General features: G+C 40.0%; 1 protein-coding gene across 4 annotated transcripts in view; it reads right to left on the bottom strand.

Annotated features, from left to right (window-relative positions):
- Nucleotides 1-263: 263 nt before the first annotated feature.
- Nucleotides 264-24,437, bottom strand: part of nat16 (N-acetyltransferase 16) — a 45,855-nt gene continuing 21,681 nt past the window's right edge. Inside the window, exons 3-8 of one of the 4 annotated variants that reach the window (XM_085400566.1) lie at nucleotides 14,675-14,850; nucleotides 9,911-9,980; nucleotides 9,560-9,785; nucleotides 8,951-9,175; nucleotides 8,498-8,841; nucleotides 264-7,976 (exon numbers count right to left, since the gene is read on the bottom strand). In XM_085400566.1, the coding sequence (XP_085256692.1) occupies nucleotides 7,748-7,976; nucleotides 8,498-8,841; nucleotides 8,951-9,175; nucleotides 9,560-9,775 (1,014 nt within the window). In that variant the 5' untranslated portion in view covers nucleotides 9,776-9,785; nucleotides 9,911-9,980; nucleotides 14,675-14,850 and the 3' untranslated portion in view covers nucleotides 264-7,747. The remainder of the gene's footprint in view (nucleotides 7,977-8,497; nucleotides 8,842-8,950; nucleotides 9,176-9,559; nucleotides 9,786-9,910; nucleotides 9,981-14,674; nucleotides 14,851-24,437) is intronic. The other 3 variants (XM_085400565.1, XM_085400567.1, XM_085400564.1) reach the window with 3 other exon arrangements.

Below are 24,437 nucleotides of genomic sequence, written 5' to 3'. Positions count from 1 at the left end.
GAAAACACAAACAAAAAGCAGCAAATGACCTTCAGAAAGCTTCTCCGTTTATAGATGTGCTTGATGTTTGTAGCCTTAAAATAAAGCCAGCTAAATTGTGTTTTAATTTAAGCTCCTGTCACCTCACTCTCTAAAGACAGGAAATAACACGACTCCTTCAAATGTGGAACTATGTCTTAACAGATATCAGCTATTCGCTAATCCTCAGAGTATTTAAAAACATCTTAAACAGAAAGAGAAAAATAATGTCGAAGAAAACACAGACTCGTTACTTGCCTTTACTTAAAATACAACAAATGAGAAAGGTTTGTTCATGTCATTCTAGAGGTCCCAGGCCTTATCATTCAAGGCATGTTTAAGCAAGCAATATAAATGAAGCACAGGGAAGGCTGAAAAGTACATATAGTCAAGATTTGCATCACTGAACACATGAAAAGAAAAGGTTTTTTGAATACTACACATTTTTGCATCACAATTGCTAATCTAACTTCTTAAAAATGTATCTTATTTCTATTTTGCATGTAACATTATTAGTTTTCAAGGTTTCTAATGACAACACAGCTGTTAATGTACGGGAGTAAAAAGAATAATATTTTCCTCTGAAATGAAAACTTATTGGGTTTCACAAAATGGAATCACACACACATAAAGTAGCTACAACACTAAATGTACGAGTATATTTTGTTATCTCCTGGTTTTATAATAAACCCAAACCTGCATCATAGTTTCAGCACACGTTAAACAATGTTTGTTCTGTTAATCTGTTAGTCTGTTTAGAGAATAAAATATATGATTTCATTTTCATGTGTAACTGCTCTACATGTCTCCTGTGACGTGGTTCACGTTCGAAGGAACAGACTGACAGAGTTTTGACGTTTTACATTATGACGCTGCATCATTGTTTTTGCACATTGAGATGTGTGACAAGAACGTGAGGTTGAGACTGCTTTACATATGATGGGAGCTTAGCTATTATTGCCAAAGACAATTAAAGTGCATGTTGCTTACCCACTAACTTAATGGCATATACAGCAATTCATAAAACATACATTAATATAATACTTTGCCCTATAATGCCTTTGTCTTTGTTTATTTACTTGTATACTAAGTAAACAATCCTCACATCTTTAAGACAAAGTGATATAACTGACCTCAAATTAAATAGGTTATTATAGGTTATTTAACAAACCAGGCAAAGTTTAAATGAATTTTCAAACAAGTCTTGCATTGAAAACAACAACAACAACAACAAAAATTGCCGCTCTTTCATAAATTCATTCAGATAACCAGTTCAGCATGAAATTTGGCACTTTTTCCAGCTTTCCTGTTGCACACACGGCTCAGTCATGAGCACGAAATCGCCTGAACATATTCTTTTTGTGTGGTATTTACTGCGTAAATGAGTCTAAGCAAAGAAAAGGCATGAAAACGATGGAAGCCTGTCTGATCTATGACTTAGTCGTTTAATATACTGTCCCCAATTCATATCCTCAGGCTTGAAAGCAGCACAGGTGCTGAAGCCAATCTTAAGCTGACTGAATTGATATTAAAATATTTTGTTCCTATTGTCCGAACAATTAAATATGTCATTTGATTTGTGCTTGCTGGTGATTTGTGCCAGTGTCAGCTGTAAAGTGTCGTAATTCTTAAACTGACAAACGGCTTTTTAAATATCTAATTGTCCAAAAGTAGCAATGAACCACTGGAACATGGACAATGAAAATCCCTTAGGTTGTGTGTATGTTTCTGTAGTTTTCTAACCTCCAAGCACAGGATCCTGCAAATAACTAAATACAAAATCGTGTGTATTGACTGTGCAACCACTGTCTTTTACAGAAGCTAGCATACCGAAGAATCATGGCTGTTTTCTCAACAGCAACCAAATTGTTGTGATTATGTCGATTTAGTTTGTTAATAAGGAAATAAGTTTTAGGTGGAGATCTGCAAACTTTGCCTAACACTACGCAGCTTTTTGTGTTTGCATTGATAAAACTGCTTCATTTGCATTTCCTACATGTGCAGTTTGAAGTTATGTGTGAGGACCACAAAATGGAAAACATGTTAATGTTATGCCCAAATCTGTACAAGTATCAGTGAATTAACACCCCAAACGTTTGCATTTAAACAAATTGTGAGTTTGAGTGTATAACAAATTTGTTAGACCACCAAATGTCACGTTTATACCAAAGTCTTGGTAATTATTTGTTTTCTGTGTTTCTGTGCTGGTCAGTCCACCAGTATGCACAAGCTGTGTAATCAGAATTATATGTTAAGTGTTAAAATATAATTAATGTTGTTACCCATGGGTTTTCAAATTTACTGGTTAACACAAAAAACAAAATAATAATAATGATGGTAATAATTGTTATGCACTTTTTTTATTTAGTTGCCAAATTACATTTTTTTTCTTGCATTTCTGAACAGAAGTTTTACTGGTTGAATATTATGATTCATTCATTTTAGACTTTTTAGGAAAGTCCAATGTGCTGGATTAATTTTGGGTGTAAAAATGTTAATTTAGTTTATTATTATAAATAACAATATGAATTTATTTGTAAACAGGTTTCGACAGATTTATAAATATTTGTGTTTTGTTCTTATTCTGACAGGAGGCCTAATAAACTTGTTAACCAACGTAGAGAGGAACATGTTGCAGAGCTGCACAGTTTGCTAATGAATGTGGTCACATTCTCTGCAGTCGCTTTCCAATAAATACACGATTTTTTTCAGAGCCAAACACCTTGTTCATATATTTTTTTTTATGACAAAAAGTAACTAAGCTTGATCCATTTATTTGCCTAAGCTAGCCCTAGTTGCTAGTAAAAGATACATTTAAGCTTATCAAAATGTTTATTTGATTGTGATTAAAATACGTAGCAACTTATTTAATATATGCTTCAAAGATTTGAATGTCTCAGTGTGTATTTAAGACTATAAAATGAACTTATTGTTGTTTTTTTCAGTTGTTCCCTGCAATGACTTCTTGTGATTACAAAAATCAACCTAACAAACTGACTTCTCATTACACAACAGCAGTAGAAAGTTATGGTACATTATGAAAACTAGTGGTTGGTTGAGTCACAGCTGGGAAACAAATTTCAGTTATTTTGATTTAAAAGTGGAGGAAACATGGAATACGGGATTAACCGGCAGTCAGCAGTCACATTGTAACAAAGTATTTTGTTCACCAGTAAACAACAAAGAGTCTTGTTTATGAGTAAGACTGAGAAGCAGCAGAAGAGGCAGACGTTTATAGGGTTGGCCAGGCTGAAAGCATTGCTTACAGCAGTGTGAGACAGAGGGATACTGTCAACGTTACTCTCTTCTGGCACACTGGCTTAGCTGAGGATATACTTTCTTTGGTTACAACCTATCGAGTGAAAAGCTGACTGCCTGTCTTGTTAGAAATGTGCTGAGGATGTGACGACTCAAAAAGCAGGATGAATTCTGTGTAAAACTAAAGATTTATCTTTCTTATAAAACAGACACAGTCATCCTTTCACGTATATTTGCATACCAGAAGAAGAAGGTAGTCAGAGTCAAGATTAAAGCTTGCCAAGGCAAGGAAACTAGTTTTTACAAATGAAAGTGTATTTCTAAAAAGATACACACTATTTACCTGGTCTCACTCTCTCTCTGTATTTGGTCATTTAAATAGAGAAATAGAGATATAATACGTGGAGATGCAGATGTAATTTCAATTCTGTTCGGTGAAGAATTATAAAGAACAGTTAGGCCATAAAGCTTCCTCGTAAAAATGAAATATGCTGTAGATAAAGCACTAATGCAGTACAGACAGGTGAGACTCTACCAAATTTAACACATTTGTGCTGGAATTTGGTGGTAAAGTAACATTTTAGACAAAATAGACCAAAAAAACTTTATATGATGATGGCGCTGATTTCAAAAGCCAAAGATTTTTCCTTAGAACACTTTTCAGGACAATCATGCAAACACATCCAGCAGAGCACACTTAAATAGCCTATAAAAGTAACACTAAAGCTGTTTCTCATTGTGGATCGAAACATTTTGCATTAAAAAGCAGTCGAGTTTGTGTTTAAAGTGTTGTGATTTTATTGGGCGATGTCTAGCTGTACACAAACTAATATTATCTTTGAAAAAGATCCTTGAAGGCTACTTGACATTAAAAATGTAACAATATACTAAATCATTTGTTAACGCAAACTTTTACTTTCATAACGTTCGTCTCTGTTTTATACAAAGCCAGTAAGCTGCACAGTCATCAGCGAAGTATTTTTGAAACATTAGCATTTTTGTTTGGCATTGTTGTAAGAAAGTACTCAAGCCTAAATTTGTCTTACCTTTTAAGAAGTTAATAATGGTATTGCAGCAGTTACATATGAACTCAGTAACATGTGTTTAAAAGAAAAAGCATAAACCTGTCCATATTTGACCTGTCCATTCCTGCTGTTGACATTCCCAAGGTAATGCTGGTTAAAGATGATGTTACCCAAAATTAGTAAATTACTAAAGCGCCCTTCATAATGTTTGGGACAAAGTTTTGCCTTTGGACAACTCCACAGTGGATTGTAAATTAAAAAAAACTGTGATTGATGAGCTGACAGTCAGCTCTAATTTAAAGGGTTTAACAGAAAAATTCAATGACTTGTTTTGCAAAGCCCCATTTTCAGAGGTTCAAAATTTCTGGGATAACATAAATTTATGTCTTAACATCAATTTTAAGACACTTTAAAAAACGAAGGACTGCATTTTTCAACCAATGTCTGCTTGAAGTCTAGAAACAATGGACATCAGCAAATGTTGTTTCCTTTGAGTTGCTCAGCTCGATCTTTACTCAAGACAAAAATAGATTTCCCTCTATGTGCTGACATACCACTTTGGATTTAATCCTCAGTTATTATGAAACTGTGGCCCTCTTCCACAGTGTGTCCTGAGCTCTGGCTCTCTCTCCTACCCCCTGCTGGTTGCAACAGATGGCTGTCAGTCCCTGAGCCCTGTTCTCCTCGTCGGCTGACTGTTGGGGCTTGCTCTCTATGTTTCAGGGTCTTTACCTTAACACCTAAAGCTCCTTGAGGTGGCTGTTGTGATTTGGTGCTTGCTGGGTTGAGACATGTGAGACTTGGGCATGGAAGAACGTCCCGTTTCTTTTACCTTGAGAAACTGTTGGGTTGCTTTTTCAGTATGATTTGGGTCCTAATCTGTTTGCACTGTTAGTGCTGTCTGATCATTTTCTGTCTGAGCATCGTTTGGTTAGGTCTGAGCAGAGAATAAAGCGCTGCACACTTCACAATGAATTCTGCTGCTTCTATCAGCAGTCACGTTGTCAGTGACCCAGTTTCACTGGCACGATGCTGGCTCCACCATGTTAGGCAGATGCTGTGTGTAACAGTCACAATTGTGTGGTGTCTCTTTAAGACAACTTAAGTTAATGTTAATGATGTCACAAGTGTGCGCCACTGCTCTCTGTAGTGTGGGAGAAGTGTGCTTGCACATGGACGTATGGACTGAGATGGACCTCATATCTTTATCTCCTAACTCAAAGTAACGTTACAGGTTGTATGAACACAACTCGCCTTGTAAGGTTGGTGAAGAGTGTGTTTATTAAAGGATGAGCACTGTGGATTTTTGCGTTTTGTGGGAGAAACATTTCGTCTCTCATCCAGGTGACTCCTTCAGTCTCAGCTGACTGCAGGATTCAATCTTATAAACAGGACATTTGCATAATGACTGAAACCAGCCCACTGAAGGAACAATGGGCTGTGAGGTCAGTTCCTTAATCTTAATCATGCAGATTCTCATGACCATTGATCAACAACCACTGATCAAAACCCACTGATCAATAACCATGAGCACCATTCACAGAGAGTTGGGGAATGGCTGCAATCACAGCATTGTAAGATGGTGACAGATGTACCCTTAGGCCCCCTCCTCCATTCAGAGATGGTCTTTCTCTTTTCACGTAAATGGCCTCCGTGACTCCGCCCTCAAACCAGCGTTCCTCCCTGTCCAGGATGTTACATCCTCATCATTGAAAGAGTGTCACTGGCCTGTAGGAGTAAATAGACTGCAGAGTCCTGGCCTGACGAGGTGGCTCTTCTGTGTTGTAGCCAGAGGTTGTTTGGTTTCCCCGATGAATAAATCCTGACAATCCTCCTGCACTTAGCAGCTACACTATGTTACTCTGTTTGTGTCGGGGGACCCGATCCTTGGGGTGGACCAGCTTTTGGCGCAGCGTGTTTTGGGGTTTAAAAGCCACAGAGACCCGGTGTTTAGAAAAAATCAACTGCTCCGATACTCCTGACACATACGGGATCACTACAGGTTTTCTCTTAGTCAGCCGTTGTCCTTCTCTCCTGGATTGGCTGGACCTTTCCAGCCAATTTCCTGCTATTTATAAGGTTGGGGAAACCTGCAGTCAGCTGAGACTGAAGGAGTCACCTGGATGAGTGACGAAACTTTTCTCCCACTGAAAACGTCCAGATGAACAGAATCAACCTTTGGTAATGTCGACGTTCTTCACCTGCAAGATTTTGTTTTAAAATTACAGTAAATTTACAGTGAAACACTTTGAATTATGATTAACCTTCAAATATTATGTCTGCTTTCTTTTTCACTAAATAACAGTGAAGCAGGCCTCACCTGCCACAAAAGCATCTGTCAGTCAATTGTTCCATTTATTTTTGAACATCTGAAAGGTAGGGGGACTACGCCATTTTATACTATACAGCTCATGCATAATTTTTGTAAAACCCCTTAAATTAAACCTGAAAGCTTGCACTTCAGTAACATATTGATTTGTGATTTCCACAGTGGTGCTGTTTAGAGGCAAAGCTGCAAAAATGTGCTGTCTTTGCCCCGAACATTCTGGAGGGCGCTGTTTTTGATCCCAAACGATTGATTCTCGATATAATGTAGACACAACCTTCAAGGGTAGTTTTAATAAAGTGCCTTTAGAAATGTGCAGATTTGACAACCCAATTCAGCATTACACATATTTAGAATTTCCATATTTACACAGAGAACAGAATTGAAAATGAGCTGTTGCACTTTGTTTGCACAATTTTACTTTACGACAGTGTGTGGGAAAAGTATCCTCACGTTCATCACTTTTTAATTTTTTTACATCTTTGTAGCTCAACTGCAATAGGGTCCGCGCAAGACTTATAGCAATGACAAAAACAGTTTGCTTTTTATTCAGTGAAATTAAAGAACTTTTCTAACTTCTGATTGAATTCACGACCTCTCGTCAGGACAATAATCCTCACGTGTATTCGCATCCTATGTGACTCTGTTGGACTCTATCAGATTTGATCATTCTTTGAAAATCATTTAAAAAAACAACAGGGTGTTTTAGTGCTTTTCCACAAGTCCATTTTAGATCCATGGAAAGAGGTATTTGTGTTATTTTGTTCCTTCTCTTGTTTTTTGAGGAAACGACATGTTAAATACACCTCAGTAGCAAAATCAACGCGTCCAGTGTACCAGTTAATTACTATAAACTTTATAAATTCGGCATTAATCATAGACCTATTGTAGTTGATTACATGATGTAGATGATTTTAAGTTCCCATCATGTGTCTGTGTATTGTTAGTTCTTCAAGGTTTTGTTTTGTATCTAAAACTACATTTTGTTTACTTGATTTTGCTCCTCAGTACAGAGTGTTGTGTTTATTTGTATTTGTGTTACTTTCTTGTTGTTTAAACCCTTGTCTTCCTTCCTGTCATGCCTCGACAACTTCTCCTTATTTGCATCCACCTTCTGCAACTAGATGAGATCACACTCCACCACGCATTGCTCAGTATACTCTTTCACCAGCTCCACACTCAGGGTGTCGTGGCAGAATTCAGCCATGGCCTTCCAAAGCGGTGGGTCTAGGAACATCTGGCACATCACATGACCCTTCAAGGTGGCAGTATGGCGCTGCAGGTGGTACAAGAACTGCTGTCGAGCCAGGGCGAGGTCTTTACCAAACATGTCGATGTTCAGGTAATACCTGGTTAAAGAAAACATCATGACTGTGTGAAAACAGTTTCCCATTCTTAGCAGTATGATTGTAAATGCAATGACCACATTATAGAAACAACACGTTCTCATCCCAAAACGTAACGTTCGACGCCATGTGCCAAATTGTCGGTATGTTACGCAGTCGGACACATGAGAACCATTTGGAATGAAACATGTAAATTTATTTTGCTTTCTCATCATTAATCGCTTTGGAAACACTATCTAATACAATTGAGACTGTGGTTAAGGTTAGGGCTGCAATACACGGTGCATATCATAGGTGCTATGGGACGCCTCAGGATGTGACAAATCGTCAGTATGTTACGCGTTGGGAATAAGAACGGTCTCTATAGAAACTATCTGTACCGTGTAGAAAAAAGTGAAATTGTTGTGCTCCCTAGTGATACTATTAAAAGTTGCTATTATAGACAATGGTTCGTGTTACTGTCAGTACACTTGCTTCAGCAACATCCATTTAGTCCTATCAATAAATGAAGAAGGAACATTTACCAGTCATCTCCAATGGGGACCCTGAATGGGAAGGTACAGAGGCTGGCCACAGTAGGATTGGACACATCATCCACCATCCAGTCAATCTCCTTCTTTAGTAGGATTGCCATGTTACTGGGCAAAAGCTTGAATGGCTGCCAGTCTTGAATGATGGTTGCGTTAGGGAGGACCCCGTGCATCAGGTCACTGTTTAAGTACAGCTGCTGGATTGCTGTATGGTCCAGATGCACTGGAGGAGGACTGGAGCAAAAGGTGGACAAAGTGGATTCATTGTCTCCTTCTAGACCAAATTCAGAGAGATGCAGCTTGAGGTCTTCAGCTCTGAAGCGCATCAGCAGGATTCCCTGGAGAGAGAAAAGGCAGCATTGAAAGCATGCAAACAGCCCAAAAAGGCTCATGATGACTAAGAAGCCATTTAACATCAGGACAGATCAAAGCATTTATTTACTCTACCTGCTTAGTTATGATGCGGTACTTTTCAAAGTCCTTTGGTCCAAGCTTATCATCACGGGTCAAGCGGCATACTTTGACCTCTGGATACCTAGATTTAACCAGCTCAGCACAAAAGCGTAGCAGAACACCTGCCACGCCCTTGCCCCTTTCCTGGGGGGCAACACGGAGACCTTCCACCAGCATGGTCTCCCCCTCATCGATGACACAGACAGACTCCAGAGCAATCTACCAAGCAATCAAACAAAGGAAGATAACAGACAAGAAATTACAAGCCATCACGCTGACATGGATACCTTTAATTACTTATTTATCTAAGGGGCCAACTCTGCTAGTTTGTGAGGAAGTCATATCTAGTTGCCGGGTGTTTTACTCAAGCTCATAGTAGCAAGTTTGGCGGTCCATTAATAGGAGAGATAATTTACTTAATTATGTGCTCCAATCAACAAACAGCATTCAGATATATGTTATTTTTTTATGTTTTATATGTATAGTAGATGTATATGTAGAATGCAACCTGCTGAGGTTTCAGGCTGGCTGGGTCATTTATCAGGGTGATGCTTTACAGCCATTTATCCAGTGAACTGAACTTTTACTACTGAGTGAACTTACCACTTTTCCATGTTTGCGTGCCAGTATAACTGTACGGTTGGTATCCTGCAGCCAGCTAGTGTATCTAGTAGGTAGATAGTCAAGGCCTCCATAGATGTCCTGGCTCATAGCCATGATTTCATCAAAGTCCTCCTCAGTTGCCACAGTAAACTGAAGGCCTGCCTGGGACAGGGCCTCTGGGAGCTGGGGCATATTCAGGCTGGTATCAATCTTCATCTTGGAACAACTGATAAGATAAAAATGGAAGAGATATTATTGTGGACTATATTAAATCATATTTTGTGCTTCAGAGCGGGATGTCATTCTCGCGTAATCAAAAATAATTAGCCACAGATAAGTAAATCATTTTACCATTTTCTGAAAGCAGAATATAACAGACCTCAAGGTGTATGGCTGGTGAACCAAGTTCACCGATTCCATCCTTAGCAAAGGGGACAAAACATTAAACACTTTAGTATTAACCACACCAAGAGACACACATTCATTATTCAAAGGCACTAACCAATAGGAAATCAAACATACATGAGAAGAAGAATTAGGAGCTGATTGCTTCTGCAAATTGGATTGCAGATTTTCGCATTAGTGGAGAGGCCGTGCATGTAAAATAAGAGGTTCTATCTCGGACAGAGTCCAGAAGAGTCCTTGTTCATTAACCAAATTATTTAACAGCACATGTTTTCTTTCTCACAACACTGTGGGAAAGCCCCCGGTTTGGACCGGGTTTATCGTTGGTTCCATTCAAATACAATCAGTGCTCAAATGCTTTACGGATCACGTCTCTGATGTTAAGTAACACATTTTTCAATTCAATCCAATTTTACTTATATTGCAATAGTTCACAAAAACAGCCACTATAGGTGCTTTATATTAGAGAGAGAACCCCAGAAATAAGCTGAGCAAGATTTTGGTGTTGATCGGGAGAAAGAACTCCAGTCGAAGAAAAGTTCAAGGAAGAGCCTGCATAGCATCAAATTATTATAAAGAAACCCAAAAAGTGCAGATTTGGGGAAGAAAGGTTTTGGCCATTGCAGCACAAAATCCAAGATGAACATGTCCTACTATGCATAGTAGAAAAAATTCAGCTTAAAGACAATAAAGCCTTTCTCTTCAAATTACAGCCCCACTTCAAAGACTGAAATATCTCTCTTTTACTACCAATGAAACATCAAGGAATGTGAAGAACAATAGCTGCACATCACTTTGAGAGGTGATCATGAATTGGGACGTTTACCTTACATCAACCTGACATCAACCACCTCGGTAGACATACCATTGCATGTCAATTTGTGTAGCAGTGGGTGGCAAATACAAGACTGTGGCAACAGCAAACCACAAGGCCTCAAACACCGAACCACAAAGGGAAAAAGAGGGATTTTGCCGTATGTTCAGAAGACACAGATTGTGCAACCTCTGAAAGAACATGATTGGAGCAACTTGGTCAACAATCTGCCAGCAGTTGCCATGAAAGAAGTGTTAACGGGGTTTTAGAGTTTACTTTCAGCTGGAAAAGATGATTCACAGTACAATAACATACTCGCAGCAGAGTACAGCCAGAGGCATAGACTGCACATCAAACCACGAGCAACTACAGTGAAGAAAATGAAAAGATCGTTGCCACAGAGTTATGACCCCAACTACAGACACAGAAGTGGTGAAATCCTGTGGTTCTGAAAACTCAAGTCCAATTCAACCACAGTTGTGGCTGAATCACAGAAGGGCAAGCAGAGAAGATGGCTCATTTTTAATACTGTTTAATGTCGCATCATATTCTAAACATCATAAGTCTGTAGTGGCTGTCCTGTGTGGACCACATTACTACAACCTTTTCAAGCTTCATCTTATCTGCATCACACATGTTGGCCAAGCAAACTCGTCTGTTATGAATCTAAATTAGTGAAGATCATTTACTGGCTAATGCTCTCTGTGTTCCAGCGGCAGCTTGCCAGGCATGCCATCATGTGCAAGCCACCAGGAAAAAAGCTGCTGGCCTCTCAGCTTGCACAGCTCCAGTCATTGTTAACAGGAGATGGACAAAACCGTCAAAACACAGAGAGCTGCAGTTTTCTATGAGATTGAAAGAAGCACAGTTTTCAGTGGCAACAACCAACTGTGGCCACAACATGGCAGTAATGTTAACTGACAGGTTAATATTACTGCCAGCGCTGTCTGAGATGAAAGGAGATAGATCGCTTTACTTTGGTATGTTTTAATTTATGTCTATTTTTAAACATTAGACTTTTGTATGACAGAGTATTGGGGTCACATTAAGAAAAAAATATTATTGATCATTCTGAGAATAAAGTCAAAATGTGGAGATTATACAGTTGTTTCGACAGCTGCTGTACCCTCTGAGTTTGTGAAATTGTTCTTCAGAATCGGTTTTAGTAACAAGGAAGGACGTCGTTTCTCTTTTAGCACATAAACACAGGGTGCTGAAAAGTATAAAGATGGTGGAGAAGCTACATGTGGTCAGAGAAACCACACAAACCTGGTCGAGTGGCTGATTTGCTTCACTGACTCATGTAAACAAGTCATTTTGCATAACGACTGTGATGGTCTGTGTTGAAACAACAACTGTAATCTGCATGTTTCAACTTTTTTCTCAAAATTGTATTTCAACTTTTTTTTCAAAATATTGAATAAATTGAATAAATTTCGACTTTATTCTCAAAATGATCAATAACATGTTTTTTCTTAATGTGGCCCTAAAACTCTGTTGTACTTGTCTTGCAGTATCACAAATTCTGAAATGTACAGTTTACAAATGAAGAACAGTTGCAAACTTTGCATAACAACCCATTGTAGACTACAACTTTTCCACAGTAAGATTAACCTCAAGCTCAAAGTGACAAAATCACACACAAAGAAAAAGAAATGACATTTGATTCAATATCTACCATTACAAAAACAAATATTTATTGTTCAACGTGAATACATAAGAATGCCATAGGGGCACTAAGGAGAAGCAACAACCTGTCCACATATTTCAGCATCTGCCAAACACAAAGCTGCTATGTTAAGCAATACATTTGTCTTCAGCCTCCACACACCTGCAGTACATAATTCTGTACTACTAGAATTGCTCACACTGAACACTTGTAATTATAAAATGTCAAAAATGTACAAAAATGGCCCAAGAGAATCAGATAACCTTTGATGAAAATTTAAAGAAAAGTAAAATATATGGATGAAATGTATAAAGACGTAACTCTGAGAGAATCCTGGAAAGTAGAGGAATGCTTAATTTGTACGCTAACAATAAACAGTGCCTGTAGTAAAACGTTGCACCGTCATTAGGTCGTATTTCTGTGTAACAACTGGATGTTTGTTTGTGGATTAATGTTCTAGATTTGAACCCCTCAGAACTTTGTGTTCTCTGGTTTCTTCCATGAATCCAAACACATTCATGTCGTTGGTGATATTTTTAATTAAGGTTGATGCAAAATAATTATGTCTTTAATGGAAGGCAGACTAGAGAGACTGAGACTAGTAAAGCATGATATATTTATTGTTTTCGTTATTGTGGCTGAGCTGGGTTATTATAAGTCTGTTTGTCTGGGTTTGTGATGTGCTGAAGCACTGGAGTGTGGACAGTTCATTGGGGAAGTGCAGGCTAACACAGAAATGCTAAACTTGTTCCTACAATCTATTAATCGGCCATGTGAGCTGCAAGGGCATTTGCAGTGAAAACACTGTCTGGTCACAACAGATTGAAATGTACACATTGGGGACGCTGGTATTTTTCCACCATGCCTTTGAAGCTGTGAGATGAGGTGCCATGCTTGGCTGAGTATCCTGGTCCTACCAGTGAGAGGAATGCTATTTTATTTTTGCCTTTCTGTCTCTCAAACACTTCTCTCGTGTTCCTAATGGTTCTCTCTCAATGGCTGGCAGTGTTCTCCAGACAAAATGGAATTGGGCAACACTGACTGACCATCTAACGTGCAACTATCAGTGCGGACCTACGTCTAGTTTTTGTCCGAGCTGCCCAAAGGAGCTTTAGAACTGGTGGCATGAAAACACAGCGGGAAAAAATGTAACCAAAAGATTCACAAAAACAAGGACCAGACCATGATGTGACTTTATTGGTGAGTCATGAAGAACACGCATTATTCATTAATTTCAGTTCAGAAAAAAAAGGCTGCTGTTGGAAATGTAGGCAGTGTGCCTTTCACTCACAGAGCAGTAGTAGTGGTTATAATAAACATACACAGCATTTTAACCAAGGTGACAATAAGTTGAAAAGACTGTTCCTGGTATTAAATTTCTTACACTGGTCATCTTTGGTGTGAACCACAGTGTGAACAAACTTTTTGCTTTTATGCATCAGTAATGCTTAACAGTGGACTGTGTACAGCTGCAGCTGTACTGAGGTTTACCCACTGTTGGGAGTCTCTATGTGTTATTCACTCAATACACGATTTTAAAGCATGTATAGGCTGTCACATGCACAGGTGGCAAAAACTGGAAAATGCTGGAAGCTGAAATGCCACCGAAGCACATCGCCCTCCATAAAGGCAAGGACAGCAATAGCTATCATTCAGTTTTATTAGTGCTGTCAGCGCTAAGCTTATTAAAATGCCGTTAACGCCATAACCACAAATCTCCATTAGCGAGTTACCATGGCATCAACGCGTTAGCGCGGTTAGCTCGTTGTGCATTTCACAAACGAAGAACAGTTTCAAACTGCGGTTATGGTGTTAAAGTCATTTTAACGAGATTAACGCTGACAGCACACATTTTTATACATTTTCTATGTGTGAACATATTCAGCTCTTTACAAGCAGAGAACGAGCCATGTGCTCAGCACACGTTGTTGTTGTTATATGTTGTAAACATGCAGCCTCCTCATTGCACTCAACTGAGAAAGTACACTGACATTCTTTAACAACCTATGAAAAACGTTAGCTCACATGGTCAGTACACTCTGGTGAAGTCACATGTCACATACATTCATAATGAACATACCATCTTTTTTCTCTGCTAAGAAGCAAGAAAATATATTTGGAATGTTTCCAGCTTTCTTTTTTGTGTTTTGCACCAGTTAAACACAGAATTGTTTGGGCCATCACACTGAAAAGAACCCCAAATAGTACAAAACTCAAAGGAACACACCATGGATTCAGTTGGTTGGTCAAGTGATGACAACATGGACACCAAAATGATTCATGTCTCCTGGGTGCATCTGTGGCTCCAGTGCTTCATGCCAGTAGCCTCCATGTTGATGCAAAGACATTAGCATATCACTCTGTTGCATGATAGCAGGATCCGTTTCTCCCACGCAGCCCCGCCTATACATGAAACACACCATTGACACAAAGGCACCAGAAAATCATTAGTTTGTAAATCTGTCAATAATCATTCTGTGCTTGTTGTGATGACATTAAGACAACTGTGTCCTGCACTCAAACTATGTCACCTACGCTGGCTGGTTCTGTGTAGGATTAATAACAATTCAAGTAAATGTATAAAGTAACTGCACATTTCTATCATAGCCACAGCTAAACTGATGTTGTTGTGTAACTGTGGAGAGCCTCGTAATCTGGTCTAGTTGTAATTTGTAAAGATTACAGAGATTAATGTATTTTAATAAAAGTTATTAACAAAGGCAGTTCTATATTGACACTGATGTTCCTGTCCCTCAACAGACAAATGACTAGTGCTCTCATTTTTGTGGTTGTGGGGTGACTATATAAAGAAAAACATTCCAACAGCACAGCCAGTGACCGAGCAGTCTCAAAGATCAATAGTGATTTCTATCGTAAAACTATGAGAAGTGATGACCTGAAACTTCACCTTCACAAATTATATTAAATGAAGTTTAATAAAGTAAATAAAGATGAAATGATCGAAAAGCTTTTTAAATACTAAAGTGGCTAAAACTGAATTCCAAAATGCATCTAAGAGCCTCCTGGGGGCAGCTGTACAGTTTTTTAGGATAAATGAATTGCAGTGCAATAAAGATGGATCCATACATGGGGTTATGGAAACTGTTAGATTTTTTTTTTTTTTTTTTTTGGAGATGAAAGAGTCTTTGTAAAAGCCTCAGCATTTCCACTAACTATTAATTATGATTGTGTATTGATGGCATGAAAACTTTTGCTTTTTCTTACAGTGAGCTGTTTGAAAGTGTCTGGATATTTAGTAGAATTCCTGGTAATGAAGAGAAGTCTGATGAACCCACTAAGTAGGTGATAAGCTGGTGAGGTAGAAGTAGACAGAAAATCCCCTCTGCTATATTTAAGAGCATACCTTGCACACACACATATGTGTTTGTATGTGTGTATGTGTTTCTTTAGAATTCTCACTGAAGGCATCAAAACTATGAATGAACACATGTGGAATTATGTAGTAAACAAAAAACTGTGAAATAACTCGTGTTTTATATCTTAGATTATATCTTGGTAATATCCACCCTTTGCTTTGAGTCCTGCTTTGCTCACTCTTGGCGTTCTCTCCATGAGCTTCATGAGGTCGTCTCCTGAAACGGTTTCCAACAGTCTTGAAGGAGTTCCCAGAGATGCTGAGCACTTGTTGGTCCTTTGCCTTCACTCTGAGCTCCATCTCATCCCAAACCATCTCCACTGGGTTTAGGTCAGGTGACTGTGGAGGCCAGGCCATCTGGTCAGCACTCCATCTCTCTCCTTTTTGGTCAAACAGCCCTGACACAGCCTGGAGGTGTGTTTGGGGTCATTGTGCTGTTGGAAAATAAATGATGGTCCAACTAAATACAAACTGGATGGGATGCATGTGGCTGCAGGATGCTGTGGAAGCCATGATGGTTCAGTGCACCTTCAATTTTGAATAAATCTCCAACTGTGTCAGCAGCAAACCCCCCCCCCCCCCCCCCCCCCCACACACACCATCACATCTCGTCCTCCATGCTTCACATTGGGAACCATGCATGTAGAGACCATCGTTCACCTTTTCTCTCTCACACAAAGACTCGGCAGGTGGAACCAAAGATCTCAGATTTGGACCCATCAGACCAAAGCACAGATGTCCTCTGGTCTAATGTCCACTCCTTGTGTTTCTCAGCAGCTGTTTGACCATAAAGGCCTGATTCACACAGTCTCCTCTGAACATGTAGAGATGTGTCTGCTACTGGAGCTCTGTGTGGCATCTATCTGGGCTCTGATCTGAGCTGCTGTTAACTTGTGATTTCTGAGGCTGGTGACTCGGATGAATCCTCAGCAGCAGAGGGGACTCCTGCTCTTCCTTTCCTGGGGCGTCCTCATGTGAGACAGTTTCATCGTGGTCTTGATGGTTTTTGTGACAGCACTTGGGGACACATTCAAAGTTTTAGCAGTTTTACAGCCTGACTGACCTTCAGTTCTTAAAGTAATGATGGGCTGTTGTTTCTCTCAGCTGATTGGTTCTTGCCATAATATGAATTCTAACAGTCGTCAAATATGGCTGTCAGCTGTGCACCAACCTGACTGCTGCACAACACACCTGATGGTCCCAACCTCATTAAGAAGGCAAGAAATTCCACAAATGAGCCCTGACAGGCTCACCTGTGAGGGGAAACACGTCAGGTGACCCCATCATGAAGCTCACTGAGAGAAGGCCGAGGGTTTGCAGCGCTGCCAACAAAGCAAAGGGTGGAACCTAAAATATAAAACATATTTATCACTTTTGTCTTTACTACATAATCCCATATATCTTGCTTCATATATTTGATGTCTTCCGTTTGTATCTACATATGGCAAATGGGGGTGTGTGATCTCTGGCTCTGTTGCTGCTGTTGCACAGAGGATCACCTGGCCACGGCGGACAACTAACCCACTTCTGTCCTATCTGCCTTCCCAGGGTCCAGAAACAGCCGGCACTGTTCCTGAGCAACAGAGCGCATCACAGATGCCGGGGGAGGAGTGCTAGAAGTGTGGGCTGCCAGGACACCTGAGGCCTGACGGTCCGCTGATGGAAGTGGGATAGGTGTTCCCCATCGCCGGGGCTCGGGCACCCTCCCCCGGTCCCAGACGGACTACCGCATTCTGCTAAGGTGTCAAGTGGGTATAGACCAGGCTTTGGTAGACACAGGCTGCACGCAGACTCTGGTCAACCAAACCCTGGTTCGCCCGGGAGTATTGTTAGAGGCTGAGTGGGTGGAGGTTAGATGTGTGCATGGGGACGTCCACAAATATCTCATGGTGCCGCTGCTGATTAAATTTAAGGGCAGAATGCAGTTATATCGCATCCCTGAATTTGGGAACCTTTTGGGGCTGTGGGTCAATGATTCACCCCCACGGGAGATTTCCCACTGGAGCAGTCATGTGACCAGTGTTGGTCAAGTTACTTGAAAATAGTAATTAGTTACTCATTACTTTTCCAAGAAAGTAATCCTATAATCCCATTCTTCATATTCCAGCATATAAAATAAAATGGAGGTCCCATTTGAGCGCATTGGAATGGACCTCATTGGGCCATTTCACCAGAGTGTATATGGCTGTCGCTTTGTACTAGTTCTGGTGGATTATGCAATCCAATACCCAGAAGCAGTGCCGCTGTGCACCTTTTCTGCAAAGAGAGTGGTGCAGGCGCTGTTTCAGGTATCCCAAAAGAGATAATGACAGACCCGCTCACGTCGTTCATGTCTTGCACACTAAAAGAGCTGGACGAATGATTGGGTGTTAAATCAGCGTCTACCATCATCAGACTGATGGGCTGATGAAGCGGCTGAATAAGACTTGAATAAGACCGTGATTCAGATGTTCGGATGTTGCTGTATTGCAACAGAGTTTTGCAGATGTGATCTCCGCCTTTACGATGCTCATAGAGCACCATTTTGAAACGCAGCTTGGCGTCACCGGGAGTTCACAGCCCTTCAGGTTGCCTGAACATAAGCAACATTTCAGCCAATTCAGAAAGAATTGGCTGAAATGCTGAAAATGGGAGTGAGAGAAGAGTCACACAGCACTTAGTGTAGCCCCATAGTTCTGGTATGAAGAAAGAGGGGTCTATACAGTTCTGTGTCACTACCACAGGGTGAAAAAAGTGTCACGGTTTGATGCCTACCCCATGCCCTGGGTCGATGAGCTCCTGGACCGATTAGGTAATGCTTGATTTTTCACAACACTTGATTTAACCAACCAGAGTCGAAGGAAAACACTGTCTTCTCCACTCCGTACGGTTTGTTCCAATTTGTCACACTTTGTTCGGCTTGTTCAGAGCCCCGGCCACTTTCCAGTGCCTCATGGAGCTAGAGGGTCTCAATGCCCGGTGGTATCTAGTTGTAAAGCCAGACACCCCCGGGTTTGGCTCGATGCAGCTCTGACGTGAGTCGGGCAGTGAGGGGGGGGTGTTCTCTGGGTCTGCTGCAGTGGTGCACTGGGCTGCAGTGCCAAGGAGGCTGAGGACCAGGTAGAGGGGATTCAATTAATTAATGCTCCTCTTTTTGTAGTGACACTGAGGACCACTGTGTGTGTGCAGAGACAGAGCACTCAAGGTGCTGACCAGAGATACGGTCAGAAGTTTTCATGCAGTTATCATTGGCATGAATATCGTAGCATTAGATCTGTTAATTATTTATTTGAACTGTTCTTTTTGTTTGGATGGAATGGTACAGCGTGCATCTTTAATGAGTTAGTTTACATACAGTTTCATATAAACACCTAATATTTGGTTAAATGTCCCTTAGTTCAACCAGATGTTTTTGGTAGTCATCAAGAAGCTTCTGGCTTAATTCTGGATGGATATTTGATGACTCTTCATGGGAGAATTGGAAGTTTCAGTTTATTTCAGTGGACTAGCTCATGAAGTTTGTTGGTTGGTTTCCTAGCACTGGTTTGGTTTTTAAGAATGGTCCACAAATTTTCACCAACGCTGAGCTCAGGGCTTTCCAGGTATTCCATAAGCCCAATGTTAGTCTGTTTTATCCATTCATTGTCCTGTTGGAACTCCCAGCTGTGTCCGAGTTCCCACCAGCTAGCTGTTGATTAATGCTGATGCTCCCTCCCTTTCGTGCTGCAGATCAATCCCTCGAGCACCTGGGCTATGGGACATTTTCTCCCAGCAGGTGAGGGGGGTTTCACCCAGAAACTGTCATAATGGGAAACACAGTACAGTCACAGACAATCCAGTGGGTAGTTGACTTCCTTTGCTATTAACTCCTCGGATGCTCGCTCATCATGCCCACACTGGCGATGGGGTTTGTGGCAAGGTGTGGTGGTGCAGGTGGTTCCAAGGCATTGCCAGAGGAGACTGGTTGACACAGCTGGTAAAAACTGGCAGCTTCAAATTTTAATCAATCAAGAATGTGTCGATGTCTTTTGGAGCAGGATCTTCTTCCTTGGTTGGTACCCTCTCAGTCTCTGGGAATCTAAAACCTGCTTCCCTACACAATGACACTGGTTGTCCAGCAGCTTCCAGTTAATAGCAGTGTTGAGCCCTGTTTTTTTCCGAACCATCCAAACATTTCTTCACATCTTATGGTGGCAGTCTGGGTCTTCATCCAGACCCAGCAAAGTGGTGACACACCTGAATAACTACTACAGTTTTTTATTTTAATTTTGGAATTATGGTCTTGGAATCTCCAGTTGTTTAGAAATGGCTCCAAGAGGTCTTCAAAGCTTGTGTACATCTACAATCGTGCTTCTTGCATCTTTACTGAATTATTTGGAGTTTCCCTTTGATCTGAGCATTGGTCAACCAGTAAGTACTGTCAAAAAATCCTTCTTTATGTTGGCAAAGAGAAGCAGTAGTTAATCTACCAGTAGTGGTTAATCATGATCACTAATGAGAAGTTAACTGGCCTTGTCTAGTCCAAATAAAGTTGCAGCACGGTGGCACGGTGGTTAGCACTGTTGCTTCACAGCACTGTTGCCCTGGACAGGGCCTTTCTGTGTGGAGTTTGCGTGTTCTCCATGTTGTTTGCATGTTCTCCCCATGTTTGTGTGGGTTCAGCTTCCTCCCACAGTCCAAAGACATGCAGTTAGTGGAGTTGGGTTAACTGGCAATTCTAAAAAACCCTGTCCAAGGTGCACCTGGACAGGGTTTTGTCTCTCGCCCTATAGTAGCTGGGATAGGCTCGAGCCCCCCCCCCCCCCCCCCCCCCCCGCCACCCTGACAAGGATAAGCGAAAGAGAATGGATTGACAGAAAGACATCGTAAAACCTTTAGCACCATTTCTTCAGAGTGTTGAGTAATATATATATATGTACTAAATAAATTCTAACTTTTGCCCCAATTATTTTTTTAAAATAATTTTTAATTTAGCTTTTAAAGGTGTATGCTATAATCATTCCAGCAAGGAAATATAAAAGTTCAAAGAAATCATTAAAAGCACAACTACTATGAAATTCATGCCCATCATAATTGTATGTAAAATTCACAACTGTATATAATGCAGAAATTAAGTACACTGAAACATATCAGTTTCCTAATGTTGTAAACCTGCTCAACATTTGGCAATAAACCCCATTCCGATTCTGATTCTGATTCTGATTCTGGTGACATACCAATATATGGACAAATTGTAATTAACCAGAATGTGCTTAGTGTCTTTTTTTTAATATAGTTCTCTTGATTAAACAAGTACTCACACTGCCTGTGACTTTGTTCATGTTAACCACACAGAGGTTGAACAACTGTAACAAGAAAAAAGTTTACTCCAATCCTAAAAAAATGTCTTTTTAATTTGGAAATTTCCTCAAATAACTACCTATATGAACATAATATCAAAACCAAATTGCAGTTCTTACACTTACCCAATAAATTATTCTTTTGAAAAAGATTGCATCTGATGAATTTAAGCTATTTGTTCCAAAAAACTTTGGAGAGTTTAGAATCATGCAGGCTCTGTAGGCTTGACTGGGGAGTAAACAAGCCCCAAATTTGCAAAGCGTATTTAAATATTCAGCAACCTCATGCAAAAGGATCAGGAAAACAGTTTGATATGAACACATGCAAAAACTTTGAGCATTCTTCGTCCTTCAGTCTGCTCAGATATGTCTGTGTGTGTTCCATGTCACACGCATCGCTGAAGCACTCTTTCCATGCAGTGGTTTGGGGTTACACAAACTAGCCACAATATTAAAACCACTGAGAGGTAAAGTAAAAAATAATTGAACATCTCACCGTAATGTTGTTATGTTCTGCTAAAAAACCTTGGTTTCTGGCAGTGTTGTGGATGTGACTTTGACATGTACAATGCACCTTAAGACTATTGCAGATCAAACACACCTCCACATAGCAACAGTGCCCCCTGATGGCAGCTGTCTCATTCAGCTTATTCACGATGCACCTCCGCTGGAAGAAAATGCAACAAAGACTCCCCAGATCCTGATCTAATCAAGGATCTGCAGGCTACAGCAGAAGACGTTCCAGACACAACAAACACCCCCAACATCTGTTGCACCCATGCTCTGACTGCTTTGACAACACAAGCAGGTCTGTGCAATTTTAAGCAGGTGGTTTTAATGTTGTGGCTAGTGGTCATTATTAAAAGTGATTAGGCTCTAATACACTTCGTTTAGCAAACTTAATTTGTTTGCTGATGTGACAAAAGTTAGGGCTTCACTTCCAGCTGGGTAACGTTTTAATGTTTATGTGGAAATATATCACTGATGGTCAGTGGTAAGAACAAATAGACACATCTTTTGCTCTTTCTTCCTCACCCAACTGGTTCAGGCAGATGGCCCCGCCCCTCCCTGAGCCTGGCTCTGCCGGAGGTTTCTTCCTGTTGAAAGAGAGTTTTTCCTTCCCACTGTTGCCAAGTGTTTGCTCATATGGGTCATATGATTCCTAATATTTGTCCATATTATTGTAGGGTCTACCTTACAATATATAATATACCTTGAGGCGACGTTTATTGTGATTTTATTTATTTTTTTATAAATAAAACAGAATTGAAAAGAAACCTCAAAAATGTTCAAATAAATGTAATTTTTCTAACAGATTCGATTTGGTCTGCAACACATTGTTTAAAATGCTGGTGGACTACATCTTGGAGTTCCAGTGGCAGTAGTTCCTTACACTATCACAGGGCCATCCCATATGGAAAAGATATATATAAATCTTATAAAGTTTGTATCTGTCTTGTGTGAAACTTGTATGAAAAGCATACAAGAGTGAAAACAGATATAAGATCCCTTGAAAAATTATATAATGAAACTTGTATGTTTTGGATACTTCCTAAAACAATATATGAAAGTAATGAGAAAGTGGCCGCTTTCATGAGTAAATCACATAAGTTTTTACTATTTCTTTTCCATATGGGATAGCTTGGAGCCTGTTAGCAGAAAGAGGGCAAATTACAATAGTTGACTCATATTTATTCTTTTAAAATCAGAGTAAATGACTCTGAGGGCTCCTGGCCATGAATGAAATGGTGAATGAATGTTATGTATGCTTTTTGAATTGCTTAAATAAATGTGAGAAAAGTATAAAAGACTCCAAAACATTTTGTGTTTAAAAGGGTTTTTTTTTTTTAATTGATTTTGGTAACAGAAAATAGAACAGCAGCTTTTATTATGTGCAAGGTTTTAGGGGCTCATTAACAATGCAGCCGTGCTGTCTCTGTCATCTGGATCCATGCTTGAATGGAAAAGCAGTTGCCCCTGTTTTTTTCTGGAAGTATAGAAACACATATTATGCTACAAATTTTGACTTTTGTGATCAAGTAGTTACCACATATAAAAGTAAAACATGCACTTTACTGAATGTTCCCTTACCTGGGCAAGGACTGCAGAAGCCTTTAACCAGCATCAGAGAAAACACCATTCCTCTAAGCTTTCACTGAATCCATCTAGCATGTGCGATTAATGGTTTAAGCCCACTACCTGTACAACAAAGCACTGGTTATGAATAATGGGATATTTAAGACGGCATCGATAATTCAGAAAAGGTTTTCTTGGGCTCTACAACCTGATTCGTTTAGATGAAACATCACTTATTTTTCTGAGTTACAAAACACAACAGTAAAGAATATTTTTCTACTTCTTGTTTCTGTGCTTCATAACTTCACTTTTATTAAATGATTTGTTCAAGTGCTGATAAATTGACAATTGGTGTTCTAGTGTTAAGTAATTTAATTAGACCAGAATATGTAGGGTTTTACTTTTTTTGTTTTTATCTCTCATCAAACAGAAAAAATAGAGTTGAATAGATTAACTTTATTATCCACATCAGTGGAAAATTGTCTTCAGTTCATGAAGCCATAAACAAATCAAGCAAATAACTTCACATCAACCTGCATTCACACTTCCACACAAGCACACATACAACACATACAACAACAATAAAAACACATCGCAGCATCTCATTAGTCAGTATACCGATTGCTCTTTGCACAACTGACCCCTATAAGGTCATCCTGTGGGCGCTAATTCAAAGTCAGAATAAAGAGGGTGTTCACAGTCAGCAACAATAGACCGAGCTTCCCTGAGAACAGCCTTATGATGCAGCTTATCCAGCGAAGTTTGTTGTCCGCCAGTAATTTTTCCAGCAGCTCTGACAATCCTGTTTAGTTCTTACTTGCCACAGTTAGGTTACCATACCAGACTGAAATACTGAACATAAGGATGCTTCTGACCTAGCTCACTTAAACTCTTTCCAGCACGTTGTGGTTCCAAAGCCTCCTGATAAGAAGGAATCTCTGATTAGCTTTCTTGTAATAAACTGTGTCAGAGACCGGTTAATGTGATCGCCACGTGCCAAAAATGAGAGGATCATCATGGCAAGAACACCGAATAATCTTCACACAATTAAACCTGCATAATAAAACATAAGACATGCTATGGTGAACACTGTGTCAGCAGCATATAGCCACACCCCCTCCCCTTACATGTCCCATTGTGAATGCAAAACTCTCCAAAACTGCAGCTCCTGTGGGATGTTCCTGGTTTGCAATCCAAAGTAGTCCAAAGAAGGGCAGTGA

The sequence above is a fragment of the Rhamphochromis longiceps genome, linkage group LG3 (genome assembly GCF_057381845.1).
Source record: "Rhamphochromis longiceps isolate RC_006_pf linkage group LG3, R_longiceps_female_GT1.1, whole genome shotgun sequence".
In the NCBI taxonomy this organism is placed as follows: domain Eukaryota; kingdom Metazoa; phylum Chordata; class Actinopteri; order Cichliformes; family Cichlidae; genus Rhamphochromis; species Rhamphochromis longiceps.
Note: the sequence above shows the minus strand (reverse complement) of the source record. Positions and strands in the feature narration are given on the sequence as shown.